At 48.0% G+C, this 18,894-nt stretch overlaps 1 protein-coding gene across 1 annotated transcript in view; it reads right to left on the bottom strand.

The window, feature by feature from the left end:
- LOC119383910 (uncharacterized) overlaps positions 1-1,515 on the bottom strand; it is a 114,604-nt gene extending 113,089 nt beyond the window's left edge. The window contains exon 1 of the mRNA XM_037652184.2: positions 1,309-1,515. Within this exon, the coding sequence (XP_037508112.1) occupies positions 1,309-1,392 (84 nt within the window). The 5' untranslated portion in view covers positions 1,393-1,515. The remainder of the gene's footprint in view (positions 1-1,308) is intronic.
- Between the last annotated feature and the right edge of the window lie 17,379 nt (positions 1,516-18,894).

Genomic DNA, 18,894 nt, shown 5'->3' with positions numbered 1-18,894 from the left:
AATATTGGCAAGACTTTCAAACGACGTGTTTTTCTGAATTTTTATAACGCAGGCTTAAAGGAGAATAGAAAACGTAGTTAATAATATCGGCGTTAAGTAACTTTGGAGACATTTGAGAGCAAAAGAACAGATGCCCAAAACCAACATAAATTGTGAAACACAAATTCGAAAGTCCATAATAATCGGCGGTTTTGTTTGAAATACAAGAGAAGAAGCTAAAATAAACCACAGTCAATTGCAAATTAAGCAGTTACAGTACAAACGCTGAACGTTTAAGATAGTTTGGGCTCTTGTGATTCGCTTTTTAACGCGATAGCGTTAAAGAGCTCGTTTCGCAGAAATTCTGCTGTAGGCGGCGCCGTCGTTGGTTGGGAGTGAGAAATCAGCGTTGTCCGTTTGCAAAATTCAAGGTAGATGCAAATAAAGAATTAATAAAAAACCTTTGGTTTGACTGGAACCGCAGATTCGAATCTGCGACCCCTCGCTCCGTAAATTCGTAGTTTAATTTTGCATTATTCTCAATACTCCAATATCTTACAGGACAATGAGAAAACAAGACACAGCGAGGTATATCTGCGTGGTCTTCGTCCCGTTTTCTGCGCTGTTTTGCCCCAGTGTTCGTGAACCAACTAGCCCACCTAAGAACGCTTGTACACGAAGCGTATTTTAGTTGCCTGGAATGTTTGGACGCACATGTAACAGAATGCAACAAACGTACGTCTGGGCGTATTACAGCCTTAAAGCTTGTAATAGACGCAAGCATACTTTACGAGGTACGTACATTCAATGTCGTCTGGCGCACCCCACTGCCGCCAGGGGATCAAGATGTCTGCCGCTTCCGGGAGCCCTACATACATTGTCGCCTATCGCTCCGTGCGCGACAAGCCCTTTGTTAAATGTGCGAGGTGTGTAGTCTACGAGATGCGAGATAACGTGAGGTAAAGTTTATACCGGCCAAACTGGCGACGTATCGGCGACCGCTTAAAGATATGCCCTTTCGATGAAGAACGGAGCAAGGGTATATTGGCCTTAATATCGGAGTTTATCGAATAAATCGGAATTGTCAAAAAATTTATCGGCGAGTGTTATACCTATATGCTCTTACCGTTGCTGACGTCCCTCTTGTATTATGAGACGAACACACGTCAGGGAAGCTTGAGGGCAACATGTAGGCTATATTATATTGTACGTCGTGCTCTGCAGAAGAGAACGTGTAAGGAGAGCTCCAGGAGCTCAGAAGCAAGCGCTGGCGGCAAGAAGTAGCAAGTGTTTTTAACCTTCGCAGGTTGATGAGAATAGCCAGCTTACCGGCGGCCAGTTGTTCTCTTGGATGAAGCGCTTCGCTGCCGGTTTCCAGAAGCATGGTGTAACGACTGGCGACAGGATCTGCATTCACGTGAGCAACAGCGTGGAGGCCTTTGCCGCAATGTTTGGCTGCGTCTTCGTGGGTGCCACCCTCGTCATGGCGAAGCCATCTCTTACTGAAAGTACGGTTGTGTCAAGTAGAATAGAAAGAAGCACTTACTTGGTCTATAGCGCGCACGAATCATGCATTACTTTGATCCTTTAGAAATTGACCGACAACTGCCCGGAATGTGTGATGATCCCCCATGAAATCGAGAGATCATAAATCATAATGAAAGAATCGAGCAATCGTTACCGCTGTTTGTGGCATGTTCGTACGATTTTATGCTTTGCAGATCGACCAATTCTGACAAAACCATTTCATGGCCTACTATGCATTCCATTTCTATAATTAGACACTCTGACCGACCGCGGTAAGTTTTGCATTGACACGCCTCGTCTGGCCGCGCCGTTTGCTCCTTTTCTTTGTTAACGTTTTTTCCGTTGTCATAGCAACCGGCGGCTCGCGTAGACGCGCCGGCACATGCGGAGTCAGACGCGCCGGTCCACGAAACGCTGGTTTCTACGAGAGCACCGACAGGCGCGTGGAGTTGCGAGCGGTTTTTGTCCGTCTGCCTGCGTGTGTTGTGTGTGGTTGTTTGCGTGGATCATACATAGGCTTGTTACTGAGCGCGACAGAAAGGCGAAAATTGAACTTCACTGAAGATCGAGTGCTACTCGTAGACTTGAAAGCGTCGCATTGTGATAGCGAAAAATTGTGATAGCACGCGGTGTTAGTGAAAGACAACACGTGAAAATTGAATTAGCTCAAAGCAGCCAAAGCGACGTGCTGCTGCGCACCGAGCAGCGGCTACACGTGAGTGCAAAAATAGTTAAAAAATATCCCATCCTGCAGAGAAACACGTCGGCTGTCGCGCCGTACCCTGACTGATTTTTTCACACGTTTAATAATGCGGGACAGTATGGCTAGGGTATGTCCACCAAGTCACCATTGACAATTTGAAAAGTGCGTGCGCCGTAGAAACATAGCGCCACCAGCAGCTGAAGGAGTGTTGACACGGGAAAACCGACGTTGTTGGGGCTCGTTTCCAGCGGCAAGCTCGCGAACATGAAGTGCTCGCTTCGAGAAGCGGAATCTGCTCAGCAACACACCGTCGCTGAACCCTTCCATGGAATTTTGACGGTTCCCAAGCACTCGCAGCGTTAATTGCACATATGAACGCCGGTAGCGCACGTCACCTTTTCTTTAATGATTTTGTAAAGTTTCTTGCGTAATCAGCCGTAGCGCACCGCATAAGTGGCGCCTTAAGGTACCTGCCGGGCTACCTTATCGAACGCCACCTTTTCACGGCGATAAGGTTAAGGAAAGGCTGGATTGAGGCATAAGGTTTGTTTATGAAACGCGTTAAGGTGCCGAAAAGGTAAGGAGGGCAAAAGATAAGGATAAGGTCGGTTTGTGAATACGGGCCTTAGAATGAACTGAATGAGTGGCTAGACGGGTCTCCCTTTTATATATGAAAATGGGAAACACATGCGGGGAGAAGGAAGGGTCGTTTGACGTCATTCGAAGCCCTCGTGTGAAGTTCAGAGGAGCTTAAACCTAACCTATACCAGGAACGCGTGGGAGGGTGTTCCCATTGTTGACAGGCGCCTTATCATCCATGAAGGGGTTTTGATGCTTGTTTTGTGGTATTCTTTATTGAAACGAATACTGAGCTGTATGCTGTATACCTGATTGCAAAGAAAGATATGCCGTTTGCCTTCAATTGTTTCAAGGCCCATAACACCCAGAGGTCGAAGTGTAACTATGACGTTGCAGTTGCGCACGAGTCTACAGCGAACGCTTGCGGAGTTACACGCGTTTGCTCGTTTCGCTCTTTCCTTCACCATGCTGCGTTCGCCGGCTCGTCTGTCCACCTATCCGAACACCCTCCCTCAACGTCCGAGTTGAAAACGCAAGAAGCGCGCACATCTGCTAGCAGAGGAGCACGCAAGCATCTTTGGTAGGTAGTGAGATTTGCTCAATTTCTGTGGCACATGCGCGCGATAGGAGTTTTGTGCTGACGCCACGACATTTTCAGATCAACCAGAGGTATGCAGCTTAGCTGTAAAACACAACGCTTACACGCAACTTGGAGAGCTCCTAACTAAAATTCTGCGTGATTTTTGTTCTTTACGACGATGATCGTCTTACGTGGGGGAGGGACGGATGGACATTTTTCTCGTTGAGTCATCATAGAAATGCTTAGGCATTTAAAACCATAACATTGGGGCACAAGCTTGTTTTGAGAAGATTGTGTGAATAACTGAAACTCGGTCACAGAAGCTAGTGCAGGATGAATTGAGAATGCCGGGGCTCAGCGTCATGCCAAAGCTTTTGATGTTCAACAGCTGTGAAGGAGGGGGTGGGCTCAAGGCATTCCTTGGCGTGGCCGCCTCCTAAATAGGTATGTGTCCCGATAAGTTGGGCCGGTAAGGAAAGATAGTCTCCCGCGTTCTAGAAGGTTCGCGCTCACACAAAAGGAAGAATGTTGAAATACATGCAGTCCACTACAATGCAGTGTTTTCGACGTGAATCATGAAACGCTGAAAAAGGCCCCGATTGGTGTAATCAGACGAGACATGTTTGGAGAGCATGTCGAGAAGAGTGCGGTTGAATTTTTTCGTGAAGCCATTTTCTTGAGTATGGTAGGTGGTGGGGCGAAAATCAACGATGCGACATTCAGCGAAAAGCGCTTTCAAAATTTAAGAAAAAGACGCACCTACTCTTACGATCCGACATTCGTGATATGAGCTGGGACCGATAATAAGCACTCCAACGAGGACTGAGCTGCACAGCGGGCAGAGTGGCTGTCTCTGCGTGTCGCGTCAAGTGGTCCATGACGGCCATTATCTAGCGGTTTCCTGAAGTCATGCATGGAAGCGTCTTTGAACAAGTCAATAGAAATGCCACCGAACCGTCTGGCAGGGCAAGTTGTTGGCTGTGGCGGACCGGATACATGCTAAGCACAAACGCTGCGGTGTAGCACTGAGAGCATAACCTAGCTACACACAACGGTTTACTTGCCGCGCGCTAACAAAACCGGGATTGAAGCCGGTTATACGTTATGAAGACCCCCGCCCGTGGACACTGTGGGTCACCGTGGAAGGCAGGGCATATTTCAACAAGAAGACTTCGAGGTGACAGGAAATCACTTTTGGCTCGAGATAAGTAGCTCCCTCGAGAGGAGGCTTTCCCGGATCTCTCTGCCGTCAAGATTTTTGTCAAGTGAGAAGCTTAAAGGGCTCAATGTTCCAGAAACTGGAGGAAGAGATGGCTTGTTTGATAGGAAACGAACAAGAACGATACTCTAGGCACTCTTGCATTGCTCCGAATGCGCATCACAGCCTGCTGCGAACGTAAATACTCCGAAGCGACAGATAAGCAGGCACGGCTATCGGCTGACACGGGCGAACGTGAAAGTGCGTCGCTGTCGTGGCAGCCAGCTCTGTAGATAACGCTCATGTCAACATATTGCAGCCTGAAAGCTGTATTTAACTTGAGGTGTGTGACTTTGTGCGTGCGTGCTTTCCGTCTCTCTCCGTTTCTCTCTATCTCTATCTTTAAAACTCCCCCTTCCCTTTTCCCAATGTAGGGTTGCGTACCAGTTCTTCTAGACTGGCTAACGTGCCTGCCTTTCCTTTCTCTCCTGTTACTTCCTTCTATAGTCAAATTTTCACTCAAGCTGATTTCCCCTGCTCAGACAGAACAACCTAAAGCGTACATTTTTTTTGTTCTATTTCCAACAGGAGAGCTGCAACATCTCATCAGCGAGAGCGACTGCACACACGTTCTTATAGACAGCAAATTTGCAGCGAAGACTAAATGCGCGACTTCGCCACTGTTCTTAAAGGTGGAGTACATCATGCGCACGTCTTGAATAGTAAAAGGCCATAAACACTACGATGTCGCTTGAGGGCGAAAATTTAGGCAATTCATATATGCGCTTTAAGAACTTAAGGTAAACCTTTAAATATTATTTTAGCCACTATGAAGCCTTAAACAGAAGCAATTAATTTTTCTTAAATGACGAACTGCTTTAATGGGAGTACGACGCAAACAAAACAGGCACAAGCACGAGTAGGCACGGGCACAGCGCTGACTTACGACTGAAATTTTATTTTTAAGGGGATGAACCTCACGTACGTAAAATAAAACAAAGAATTCCTTAATCTGCCATCCGTTGTCTCAGGACGCTCAAACATGCTTCGTTCAGGTAAGCATTTACCTTTTTGCTGAGCGAGACAGATGCTACCCTGACATAACCACTGCCGAATCATTCAATCTCCTCAGCTTCTATGATTTATCTGCGCCGTCAATCTCTCATTTCTGCTCAATGCCCTGCACTTTTCGAACATTGGTACGCATCGGCATTGCTTACAATAAACTTTTTTCATTCAATCATTGGGGTCGCAGTGCATTAGTGTGCCGTCCATTACCTTGTTTTCTGCTGAATTTTGCTTTTTGGATGCGCTTTCATGATTGCGCTCAGGTGTCCAAGGTGTGGTGATTGTGCGCATAGGGTGCACGGCGCATGTCCTACCGGTATCTGGCTGCTATAAAGAGTGGAGTGACGCAATAAACCATGTCAGTTGAGAGTAGCGCTGTGTTCCGTCTTCTTTCTTGTGGTGTCGTTTTTTGCGCTAAAAAAGCAATATGCAGTTTTTGGGGTCAATCATTGGTGTCGATGGATGTGTGGCTTGCAGTGAGGCTCCGGTTGGGCGCATGGAAGCAAGTTCACTGTTCAGGTGATGCATGGTCAAGGCTGTGCTACGGTTCAAAGACGGTTGCCGTATGGTTCGGCCAACCAATGATTTCCAATGCTTTACCATCGGCCTTTCTCCTTTCCTCGTCCTCACCTTCACATCGCTCCTCCTCACCTCACTTCCCTTTCCCAACCCCTTGCTATAGTGCATGGCTTTGCTATTCTCGGGACTGCTTGGGACCTGCCCACTACCTGTGGCGGCGCAGGAAATGTACTCTACAAGGCTATGTGCGGACGACAATGGCGGTACTCCAAGCTTAAACAGCTCCGCACTTAAAAGTTCCTATTACCAATGAGTTCGTGCTGTGCCGCTGTATACGCTTAGTGCTCTTCTTCGTCATTTGATCTAATAATAATGAATTAATGGGATTTTTAGGAGAATCCACCTTCCAATGGTCGTAGCCATATCACGTTCAACTAAATGGGGTGAAAGCCTTACGCGCGGCACATTTCTCGCTCTTGTAAGAAATTATGTCTTACTGAAGAATGTTGTAGTCCCTAAATGACCAACGGGGTATGGCTGAGACGCGCTCTGACGACCGCAAATGGATATGTGCGTTTTCCAGTTACATGGGCCGTAATGCCATATATTTTCAAAGTAGCGGGCTCACATCTCGTACTTCGCAGGGCTCGTAAGCTATATGGCACTACGGACGTGGTACTCGCCTCGCCACCTATCACGCACGTGTCTGGCCTCCTGTGGATACCGATGTGCGTTCTCAGTGGAGCGAAGTGCATTCTGACACCGCCACTTCTGAGGCTGCAGGACTTGGCCCCTGTTGTCAAGAAATACCGGGTACGAGTGACTACATGGAATCGCTTTTTATACGTAGAATCGTATGTCTATTTCAGGCAGGAAGGAAAGAAGTGGAAATCTTAAGGGCTCGTTTTCTTTGTTATATACAATATTAATGAGCACTAACCGACAATAATGCCAAGGAAAGAATAGGGAATGTTATTTGTATTAAGTGTAAGGTAAATGTGAAGAAAGAAAAGTGGACGAAAAGATAACTTGCCGCGGGCAGAGACCGAACCTGCGACCTTCGAATAACGCATCCGATGCTCTACCAACTGAGCTCGCCGTCATGGCTACTGGCGGCGCTGACACTCCCACGTTTAAATGTACATATATACGCCATAAAGTGGACGTGGGGATGGCCGCCGAGGTAGCTCATTTGGTAGAGCATCGGACGCGTTATTCGAAGGTCGCAGGTTCGGTCCCTGCCCGCGGCCAGTTATCTTTTCGTCCACGATTCTTTCTTCACATTTACCTTACATTTAGTACTTCCCTATACTTTCCTTGGCATTATTGTCTGATAGTGCTCATTAATATTTCAGGCAGGAGCTGCTTTTGATTCAGGGATCCTGCCGATGTACGTTGATGTGTAAAGGCGCAAGGAAAGTATCTGGCAGTGTACGAAATGTCTAGAAGTTTCAATACAAGGTGCTCTTGAACAGTTGAATAACTATAGAAGACGTTCGAAAAAGCTGCGCCAAACCTTGCAGGGACAGCTTGAGCAGGTTGGTTTATTCATGATGCGTCTGCTACCCCTTCAAAAGAAACGGGACGAAAGCGTGAACAAGGAAGAAGTGATGAATTACTGCCTAAACGTTGCTTCAAGTTCAATTTGTATGTTTCTCTACTATTTTTTGTTGTGGCTCATGCACAACAGCATCAAGTTTTGACTAACGGGAATACCTTAGTTCAGATTCTCTCATGGTCACAGTGATGCCTCAGCATTTCGAGCTTCTCTTATATGCCTTATCGATAGAGCAATAGAACTGCGCTCCGAACCCTCTCGCAGCCTTCCATAGCAAAGCCGCGATGCTCACAGTATTACACGGCAATTTCGTATCATAATTTAGCCAGCCATCACTCACCTTCTACGCACACCTTGGACTTCCGCGGTCCGGGAAAAAGTAAGCGGTATGACGTACGTAAAATAAGAAAATGAACAAGTACTGACAGACACACCGGATGTAAACGAAAAAAAAAAAACAGCTTCGTAGAACGCGCATTTTTCGATTGCGCTGCTTGGTTAGGACCACACAACATGAAAATCACGTCGTGCATGCCATGTTCGTCATTATTTACATAACACGGCCTCGGTGCTCTCGCGGCCGTTTCAATAAATTGACGTACAGTGCTCACGAATTGAAACTCGACATCAACTGGTTTGCGTAGTTGCACGGGATAATTCCTTCATAGTGCTTCAGATGTGGTCATTAAAGGTAGTGTTCCCTCTGGTGTATATGTTCTAGTCCAAACTGCGTCTTTATTACACCAACTGAATAAGGTGGATAGGGAATTGCGTGCATTTCTTAGCCCTAAATTGTCAAATTTCAATCCGTGAGCACTGTACACCGCAATTTCTTAAGAGAGGATATGTCAAACTCCTAGAAAAGTACTGGCCCATCAGCTTAGTATCCGCTGCCTAGAAGCTATTTACCAAGGGAATCGCAGGTAGAATTAGGGCCATCTTGGAATTCAACAAACCAAAAGACCAAGCAGGACTTCGTAGAAGCTACTCGACGCACAACTTTTCTAGTCCTTTCGAGCAAACGGGCAGCACTGATGTAGGACAGAAGTTCCAAAGTTCATTTTTATTTCCTTTTTTTTAATATTACTCTAACTTTTTCCGTATGCATGTTTCGCGAAAAAATGACTGATAATAACACAAATGGAAAGCATCCTCTATGCAAGGCGCAATGATATCAATAACCAATTCTACCGGCGCAGTTTGAATGCCCGAGGAATCAGTAGCTCTGCTTTTGCTTAACGACAACCATAAATGAATGAATAACTTTCTACCTGGTAATCTCATTCAGAAATACTAACCGACTGCTTGGAAAGTTCATGTTCGAGAGGTTAAAGTTAGTAGATACCGGAGAAAAGAATATAAGAATTTGTTAAAGCATTAGCAAGAGCTTTAAAGCTCTTGCTAACGCCGATATTCAACTAAATAGTTCAATATCGGCGTTTATGAGCGCAGTCGTATTTTTTTTTTCAGGTGTGGTCCCAGTTATTGAAGAAACAAGGGCACTCCCCATTTTATCAGGGCTTCCTGCTGATGATTTGAAGAGGTTTAAGTGATGATGTTCCACAGCAACCCATAATTGTTTTGCGACGTAATTTTTATATTATTTGAAATCTATGAAGGCTTAAAGAGATTCACTTCGCATGAATAGACTGCAGAGCCTCTGTCTTTTATTTAAAATGTTAAGAAATTATTTGTCTGTCCATGACTTATGACACTTTTTTGCAGGCTTGAATGTTGTCATCGGAAAACATGCATAGTATTTTTCTATAAACATTTGCATGAACTTGTCATAAGCCACATCCGCGCTGTGTTCTCCGTACACATCATCCCAAGGTGCATTAGCAAGACAATCTCTAAATCTAGTTAACGCACCAGTATTTACGAGGCGGTAACTCAACGTTCGACGCGGTCATTTGTTTTTTAACTGCAATGCCAACAGATATTATTTACGTAAAATGACACGAGGTGTGTCTATTTACAAGTGTATTTACACTGATGTACACAGCATCGATCAAGATGGAGGGCAGCACGCACACCGGACAGGCTAGTTCTCTTTGTTGTCTCCTGTAGGCAGAATGTCTGACCCTTGATGAGTTAGCTGCCTAGCATTATCGCCTCCGGTAAAAGTGGCGTCACGGTGCACTTCAAACCTGATCTTCAGAAGGAGGGTGGAATGGTTTTAGTCTACCGACGTGCCCTACGGCAGGGGATGTGACTGCAAGCGGCCTAGTCTCAGAGACGGCAACGATCTGGTAGGTGACGTCCGTTACCTGGCGGACGATACTGTAACAAACCATGTACCGAGATAACGACTGTTCTGACAAGCCAACACGATGAACTGGGAGACACAGGAAAACTAGGGAACTGGGTGAGAAACGAACGTCGGCATGCCGACGTTCGTTTCTCCGACGGCCTAGAGTGGGCGAAATGACGCGAGTGGTGGGCACGAGCGATAGCATCACGTGCGTATTAGCTAGGCGGAGGTGTGGTAACCGGAAGTAGGGTGTCCAGTGGTAACGTCGGATCACGGCCATAGAGTATATAAAAAGGTGAATAACCGGCGGTGAATTGTAGGCGAAGGTCACGTGAGGTAGCGCCAGGTCTCAGTCACGGTGGTCAGATGACGCATAAGTTGAGAGCATGTCCATGACGGTGCGATTTAGGCGCTCGGTGACGTCATTTGTTTGGGGATGGTAGGAAGTGGTTAACTTGTGCTGCGCTGAGGTAGAGCGCAAAAGATTGTCGATTACTCGGGACAAAAATCCGCGGTCATGATCCGTGAGTGATTGGCCAGGAGTGCCATGGTCTTGAATGACATCGTGGGGCAAAAAGTCGGCAATGTCAGTAGCAGTGCTCAGTCTGTCGGAACGGAACGAAAACCAAAAATGAAAAACGAAAAGAAACGATATTTTTGACCAGAATGAAAAGTTAACGGAAACGTTATCTATTAGTTGGTTGCGGAGTGAAACCGAAGTTTTTAACACGAAAGTGTTTTATGCAGGGGTCCACCAAGACTTCAGTGACGTATTTCTGTCACGGAAATGACGTCGAAACAATGTACACGATCAGATGGCAAAGAAAAAAAGTTCCGTCACCGGGCATCGAACCCACGACCGCTCGGTCCGCGACAACAGATGCCGAGCATGCTATCCACTGTGCCACGGTCACAGACTCCACAGGCTTTACAAACGCGCCTTTTATATCTACCACTATCGCGGTCGGCTGGGTGGTGTTGCTCTCTGGGAGCGGTAAAGTAATGTAATTCGTCATTACTGTGGCCTTTGCGATTAGCACCTCCACCGCGTTACACATCCGTCCCATTCGGCCCGTTTTCAATAGTCCAATTTTGTCAATGCTCTAACACACCGCGAGGGGGCGACATTAGTAGCAAGCGTCGTAAAAGCGTCTGCCTCGCTCATTGCATCACGCCAATCCAAACCAAAAATAGCTCTGCTACGCGCGCCTGCCTCACCTGGCTGTAACACCGCGTTCCCCGGTCACGCGCTCACCCCGAAAAAAATCGCGGCCGGGCTACCGGGGCGGCACGACGCGCTTTGCGTTTCCCTCTAGTCCGGCCGTGGTGTTACATCACATTGTAACATGCCGCGGGATGGCGACCAAGTTCAGCGTCCAATATGCGACGCTCCTCTGGCTATCACACCTCGTTCTCTAATTACGCTTTCACCGTTAACTACTACAGCTACCACAAGGGTTTGTTTAATCATTTAGCATGGACGTTAGTCGTCAGGATGGAGACGTACCACCAATTATCAAAGTGGGTACATCCACGTTAAACGGTGCTATAGCTGCGAGACATCAATATACATTTAGCAAACTCTCTTATATCAATGTACAGTAAAGATTCAGTTACTTCTGTAAGGGCGCGCTTTACTTTCGTGTTATTCCGATTCCTATGACGGAGGGATCAACCATGTTTTTTTAGTTGTTTTTCGGTTGCGAGAAAACTTGGCAATCCTGGACAACTTAGGTCATGCAACGTGAGCAATTATGCATATCTCAGGGTACAGTATTAGCGCACACCTCAGGCAGGAATTCTAAAGCAAAGATATGCTCAAATTGCGCGAAAAACCAGAACAGTGGCAACTAGAGAGGTCTATATGAACGCAAGTGGACTTTCGCACACCTGTCACGCAGGTCAGCTTGTAGAGGGCATTGTCGGCGCTGAAGTTTGTTACAGCGAAAGCCGTTATGAGATCGCAACAGCCCATTTTGGCACCATAGTCTGCCGCCGCTGTGCGTCCGTAACTGCTATCGCGCGAAATAAGAAAAATTGAAACTAGAAACGAATTCCTAGGATCTGATGGAATTTAAAACCGCGCCCTCTGCCTGGCAGTCGAGTATTCCACCGCAGTGCCACGCGGGTGCTTGTATTTCCTTCGCGAAAATACTCTATACAGGTGTCATGTCAGGCAAGGAATCGTGTTAACATACGTAATATAGCGTGGCAGAAGAGTCAATGACGTGCTGAGATTCAATGACGTGCTGCTTCTGAGATCGTGCTCATTCCCTTGACGCAAAGCATTGATTCCGCTAAAAAATCGTAATTGACTTTTGAGAAAATAAATATTCTGACCTTGAAGGGTATACTGCTTTATGCTAGTTGGTAGGAATTCGTCGTACAGTTACTTCCGCTCCTCTGAAGAACTTGGGAAGAACGTGTTTTACCTCTGTCCCACTTTCTTATGAGGAGGGTGTAAGTTAGTCCAATGTTTTTCATAACCTTAACTTCAAATTGTTGCATACAAAAAGCCGTTACGAACCGTTATGGAACATTTTTTTTTGTTCCGGAACAGAAACGGAATGTAACTTTTTGCGGTGGGACAAAACTAAAACCGAAACGAAAAACATGTCGGTCCGACACCCTGGCAGTGCTGGTGGGGAGCGCTCGAGTGATTGCACACCTGAATGAATGGTTCATAGCAACGGCGACCCAATTGCTGCCAGAGTTTGACTCCGGAAAAGGACCGAGAAGGTCTACACCAACACGGAAGAAAGGCTCGGTAGGGATGGAGATAGGTTGAAGGTGTCCACCAGGGGGTACGGCCGGTCGCTTCCGACGTTGGCATTTATCGCCGGAGGCCACGTAACGTCGGCCTAGCCGGGCGAGGCCGCGCCAAAAGAAACGGCGCCAGACACGGTCGTACGTGCGAGATACCCCCAGGCGGCCGGTAGTAGGGTCGTCATGAAGCTCACGCAGCACCGTTGAACGCAGATGTTCAGGCACGACCAGAAGTAGCTCAAGGCCATCTATCTGGACGCTAGGACAGTACTACGTGCCTTTCAAGAGGACGAACATGCTGATTGACACGTCGTTAGGAGCATATTCGAGATGGTCAATAAGCGATCGCAAGCAAGCAACATGACGTTGTTTGTCACCAATCTGAAGAAACTGAGACATGTACATGACGCTGTATGTAGGCTCGATTAGTGATCCGTCTGGTTGGTCAACAGGGTAGCGGGACAAGTGATCAGCGTGCAGATGGAGACGTACAGACTTGCAGGCAACTGAGTAGGAGTACTTCCGTGGACGCAAGGCCTAAGTCGTCCAGTAGGGCCGTTCAGTGAAGAAAGCCAACAGAGTGCGTGACGATCTGATTCACGGAAAGGTCGGCCATACAAGTAGGAACAGAATTTCGAAACCGTCCAGACAAGGGCAAGGCATTCCCGTTCTGTTATAGAGTAGTTGCGTTCAGACATCGAAAGGAGACGACTTGCGCACGCAATTACGCGATCAGTGCCCCGTTGAGTTTGGGCCAAAACTGCTGCGATGTCATGACCACTTGCTTCCGTGCGTCCTTCTGTAGGAGCATCTGGGCCAAAATGTGCAAGTATAGGTGGTGTCGTTAGAGCGGTGATTAGCACAGAGAAGGTGTCAGCTTGTAGATGACCCCAACAAAACAGAACGTCTTGTTTGAGAAGGTCAGTGAGTGGTTGTGCGAGTAACGCGAAGTTTTTCACGAACCGGCGAAAGTAGAAGCATAGGCCCTCGAAACTGCGAACATCACAGACATAGAACGGAACGGGGAAGTTCTTTACACCGCGTACTTTTGCCGGGTCTGGTCGGACACCAGAAGCGTCAACAAGGTGGCCCAACACAGTAATTTGACGAAGACCGAAGTGACACATCGAGGAATTTAGCTGGAGGCCAGCTCGTCGCAATATTGATAGAATGGTCGAAAGACGTTCAAGTTGTGTTGCGAAGGTGGGTGAAAAGATTATCACGTTGTTTAAGTAACACAAGCACTTCGACCATTTAAATCCTTGAAGCATCATTCTCTCGAAGGTTGCTGGAGCGGTGCAGAGACCGAAGGGCAATACCTTGAATTGGTAAAGGTCGTCAGGGGTAACGAAGGCGGTCTTCGCACGATTCATGTCGTCTACAGCAATTTGCCAGTAGCTAGATCGGAGGTCGAGAGATGAAAGAAAGTGGCGCCATAGAGGCAGTCGAGTCTTACCACGGGGTAGGCCCAAGGGTAGATGTTGAATCGGTGATGTCTTTCGCAAGCATTTTGGCTACTTCGTTTTGGATCACTTCTCGCTCTGACGCGGACACGCTGTAACAACGACGGTGAGTGGGCGCAGAGTCACCAGTGTTGATTCGTTGAGTGAAAATCAGTCTGGCCTAAGGGACGATCATGGATGTCAAAAATGTCACTGTATGAAGCGAAAACCTGGCAGAGAGGGTCGGCCTGGTCAGCCGAAAGGCCTGATCCAATCATGTTTCTAAAAAAAAAGGCGTCGTCAGAACTGGGTAACCGTGAGACTTCTACTTGGTCAGGAGCAGCTACGGTGACAACGCTGACGTCATAGTCTGTTATAGCCATGAGTTTGGCGAGTGACATCTGGTAGGGTAAGACTTGGGGGGTGAGGCCAGAATTTAGGAGCGGAAGGAAGACACAGTTATCTGCTATGGTGGCGATGGTAAGCGGCACAGTAACATTGCGCGTTAGTCATACGTCGGCTACCGGTGCAACGATGTAGTCGCCGTCAGGAACTGGAGGGGTTCATGAGAAGCACGGGTACGTGACGGCTAGATGTGTCAGGCGAACGGAAGCGGCTGGGCTCAAGCGGCTCATGGGGCTTTCACAGTTATCAGAGAGAAAGGGAAGATCGAGGCCGAGTGTACTAGAAGAACAAACAATTAAGGCCGAATGTGCTGAATGGAAATCAAGGCCATGTCTGAGGTCATGAGGGCAACGAGCAAGGGCGGCAAATAGAACCACGGTGGGACGACCGGCAGTGCTGACACGGGCAGTGCACATTCCAATTACTGCAACAGTACCGCCATCGGCAACACGTATTGCCTGTGTCGTAGACGGCATCATATTATTCTGTAAACGGCGTCGTAGAGGACCGCTCATAAAGGACAGGTGAGCGCCAGTGTCGGCAGTCACAGGAACATTGTCGGCTTCTACTTCGAGCAGGCTGGGGTGTATGGGGAGCGTCAGTAGAGGATTTGTAGGCGTCGATGGTATTGCATCTGTACCTGCATAAGATGAAAAAATGTTGCAGTGGCTTAGTTTGGCTATGCCAGGATAACGCAGCGTTAGCTAAGGTTCAGCTGATTGTTCTTAGCTTTCCTGATTGTCTAGGATTAGCTTGACTATCATGCTTACTGCTGCTCCAATGACACACACATTGTATACATATTATGTGCACATGCAATTTATTTTGCCAGGCAACTACTTCGGGATCCGACGAGTTAAGCTTCTCCGCTCTTCTGCGCCGTTGAGCAGCATTTGCGCTCTCCTTCTCCATGGCGAAACCACACTGGCAAACGCCAGTCAGAGGCGCTATCAAGCGGCTCCAGCGCAATGTCAGACTCCGAATGCACAGCGAAGGCGAATAGCTGCGCGCGCGCCGGCGCCAGTACGTCTACCTCGGCTACGACGTCACTCCTCTGGAAAGCGCAGACCGGCGGCAGCGAGTCGCGCGCGGCAGCGGCGGAGTGCGCGGGAGGTGCCGACTCCGATGCGCCAGCTGTGTGACATCACTGATCCTCGCGCATGCGCAGCACGGCTCCTGAGGAGCCACGCGAAACTGGCTCGGCTAGGCCAGTGTAGCTAACGCTTCAATATCTAGTTTTCGTGTTGGGAGCGTCCGGAGAAGGTCGGCGAGGAAAAGCGTCGAGGCTGCGGAGAGCGGGATTGGCGGCGTTGCGGCGACGGGGAGCGGGAGTAGCGGCGAACGGGCGATGTGGCGCCTGTGGCTAAAGGCTCGTGAGAGGACGACGAGTAGAAATTGTGGGGGTGCAGAGGCTATATAAACACGTGTACTGAAACACCACATGTTTCTAGAGACACGTCATAGTTACTTACGAACAAGTCCAACGCAGTCTCACACGTCGCACTAATACGTGTGGGTATCCTTATTACATTTTGACAGAAATGAATATTTAACAGAGAGTCGAATGTTTGTTTCGTTGTGCATGGAGCAGCCATAATTATATTTAGGAAGTTGGAATGGCTTCAGTCCCAGTTTGAAGAGAGCCCGGCGTTTCGGAACCGATTCGCTCCCTTCCTCGTGGGGGGGGGGGGGGCTGTGTTGGTCATGGACGCATCGCCGCGTCTTGTTCCCTCACCAAGGCTCCGGCTTTCCCTTTTCCCTAACGTTTCGGAGGCCATGAACGTATACTGGGGGCATTGTTCCTAGCGAGTGGTTCACGTTTGCAGGTGTGTGCTGAATGTGTCAAAATTCGAGCAAGAGCCTCCTTCCCGTATTCCTTTCTGTTTGTAGAACAGGAGCGCCGTCAAAATCGATTTTATGGTCGTGCTTCTCACAGTGCTCTGTGAGAAACACGACTTTAGACGACTGCCTTGAACTTTCAGCTTCCTAAATTTTCTACCCAACCAGACAGATTCTGTCGAAATGTTTACATAATTATATTTAAGTCACCACGAAGGATTATTTGAATCTGAAAACCATAAAAGCTGCGAATAATCTCCTTGTGGTGGCCAACAGCACAACACAGAAAATTATATTACCATATTTGACAATAACAGATTCATAATGAGCTCTGATACAGCGAAATTCAGACATTCGATCGATAGTTCAGCTGTCATGCAAGCATTACGGAATCAGGATGCGAACGAACCATATATGAAAAAATGCTAAAAGAAATGTACAACGGCTCCACAGCCGCCAAAGTCCTCCATAAAGACAGCAATCAAATTCCAATAAAGAAACGTGTAAGGCACCGCGGTGATTTTTAGAGCCCTGCGTTGTGAACAGTTTGGGTAAGACTTCATGCAGAATATCTTAGTAACCTGCGATTCGCTGACGACATTACCTTTCTTACTAACTCAGGAAACGAAATGTAAAGCATAATTAGTGTATTCGATAGGTAAAGCTGAACGGCATGTCTGAAAATTAACCGGCAAAAAACTGAAGTAATGTTCAGCAGTATCGGAAGAGAACATCGCTTTGCCATAGGTAACGAGGCACTGGAAGTGGTAGAAGAATGTGACTACTTCGGGCAGTTGGTAACCGCAGATCCATAGGCGTGCGCAGGGTTCACCTTCAGGGGCTGGGGCGAATGTTCGTCGCAGCGCCCCCCTCCCAATTATGTCAATGTATGGAGCTGACATTGCGCCCCCCCCCCCCCGGAGTCGCAGCGCCCCCCCCCTGTTATGTCAATGTGTGGGGCTGACTTTGCGCCCCCCTCTTAGGTGAATAGGGGGAGCGGACGCCCCCTCCCGTGCCCCCCCCCCCCCCCCTGTGCGCATGCCGATGCGCAGATCCAAACCATGAGACTGAGATAACTACGACAATAAGAATGGGGTATAGCGCATTTGGCAGTCGCTCTCAGACCTTAGATGGTGTTTAACCAGTATCCCACAAAAGAAAAGTATATCACAGTGGCATCTTACCGGTGCTTACCTGCGACAGAAAACCGGACACTTACGAAAAATGTTCAGCTTAAATTCAGGACCACGCAGCGAGCGACGGAAAAAAATTCCGGCAGATCACACACATTGTGGGAATCGATTTCATGCGAAGCAGTCAGCCAGTAGCAGCCTATGCCGGATTTTTCGCTTTGGGGCCGAGCGTTACGAGGTGTCATCTAACGTTACCATGTGAAAGAACGCCTTTCCCATATCCTATATATGGGTAATACCTGAGGGGGACGCCGATTCTGAAATATAGTTTCGTTCCATGGTGTTGCTTCAACTCATAGTGACCGCATGAGGTGCCTCACAAAAAAAATGCTTGAGACCAGTCCCATCTCAGTAGCTTACACAAACGAAGCGCTACTAATTGTAATAGGCAATAAAATAATGCGAGTACTATTTAGCAAACTCACAGAACTTTATTCCGTGTGAAGCCGCGGGCCGCAAGCGAAAGGTCCGCGGGCCGCGTGCATGAGACCCCTGAGGCAGATACAGTAAAACCTCGGTGATACGATCACGGCTCGTACGAATTTCGGGGTGATACGAATTTTTCTGTGGTCCCGCTCAAGGCCCACTAGTCTGCAATGTATTGGAGTACGGTTTTTGCAAACCGATTTGCACCCCGCGACGTTTGATACGAACGTAGGCTAGCGGACAGGTACGAACAGGTGCTGCCCGCGCTGTCGCGGAAGACACGGCAGTCACGCGCGGGCGCGTGCATGCGCGCTGCGCGACCATCAGCGGTGCGTCGTTGCCTCCGAGATAGTGCGCGCGGTTCTTGGAGGCCTTTAGGCGCCTTCGCGTTTAGATTAAAGATGACGTTGACGTCGCGCTTTTTTTTTTTTTTCGACGCGTTGACGCGTGCGCCTGTGCTCGAGGCAGCAGCGTCCTTGTACTGTGTTAACACGTGCCAGCCACGTCGATGCTAGCCATGTCCCCGCAATCAGGCGTTCTATAAAACAAGACTGAAACTTGGCCTGCGAGTCCGTCATGAAGTCTTATTAAAGGTGGACGAAGACGCCAAGAGAGGAAGCGGACGGTCTTGGCGAAGGAGCTTGGCCTCTATCTATCGTGTGCAAAGCGCTTCTTAAGTCACTTTCTCCGCAGTACTCTGGTGGCATGCAGAAACGCCTAGTAAGATTAGGAAGCGGCTACTAGCGGTCACGTGGCACAACACATCTGGTTCATTAATTACGCGCGCATGCATGCACCGTATATTCACGAGTACAAGTATGATCGTTGGCGCCTAAAAACTTCACTGGCAATTATTCA

Source organism: Rhipicephalus sanguineus, chromosome 2 (genome assembly GCF_013339695.2).
Source record: "Rhipicephalus sanguineus isolate Rsan-2018 chromosome 2, BIME_Rsan_1.4, whole genome shotgun sequence".
Taxonomy (NCBI): Eukaryota; Metazoa; Arthropoda; class Arachnida; order Ixodida; family Ixodidae; genus Rhipicephalus; species Rhipicephalus sanguineus.
This window is presented reverse-complemented; position numbering and strand designations above follow the sequence as displayed.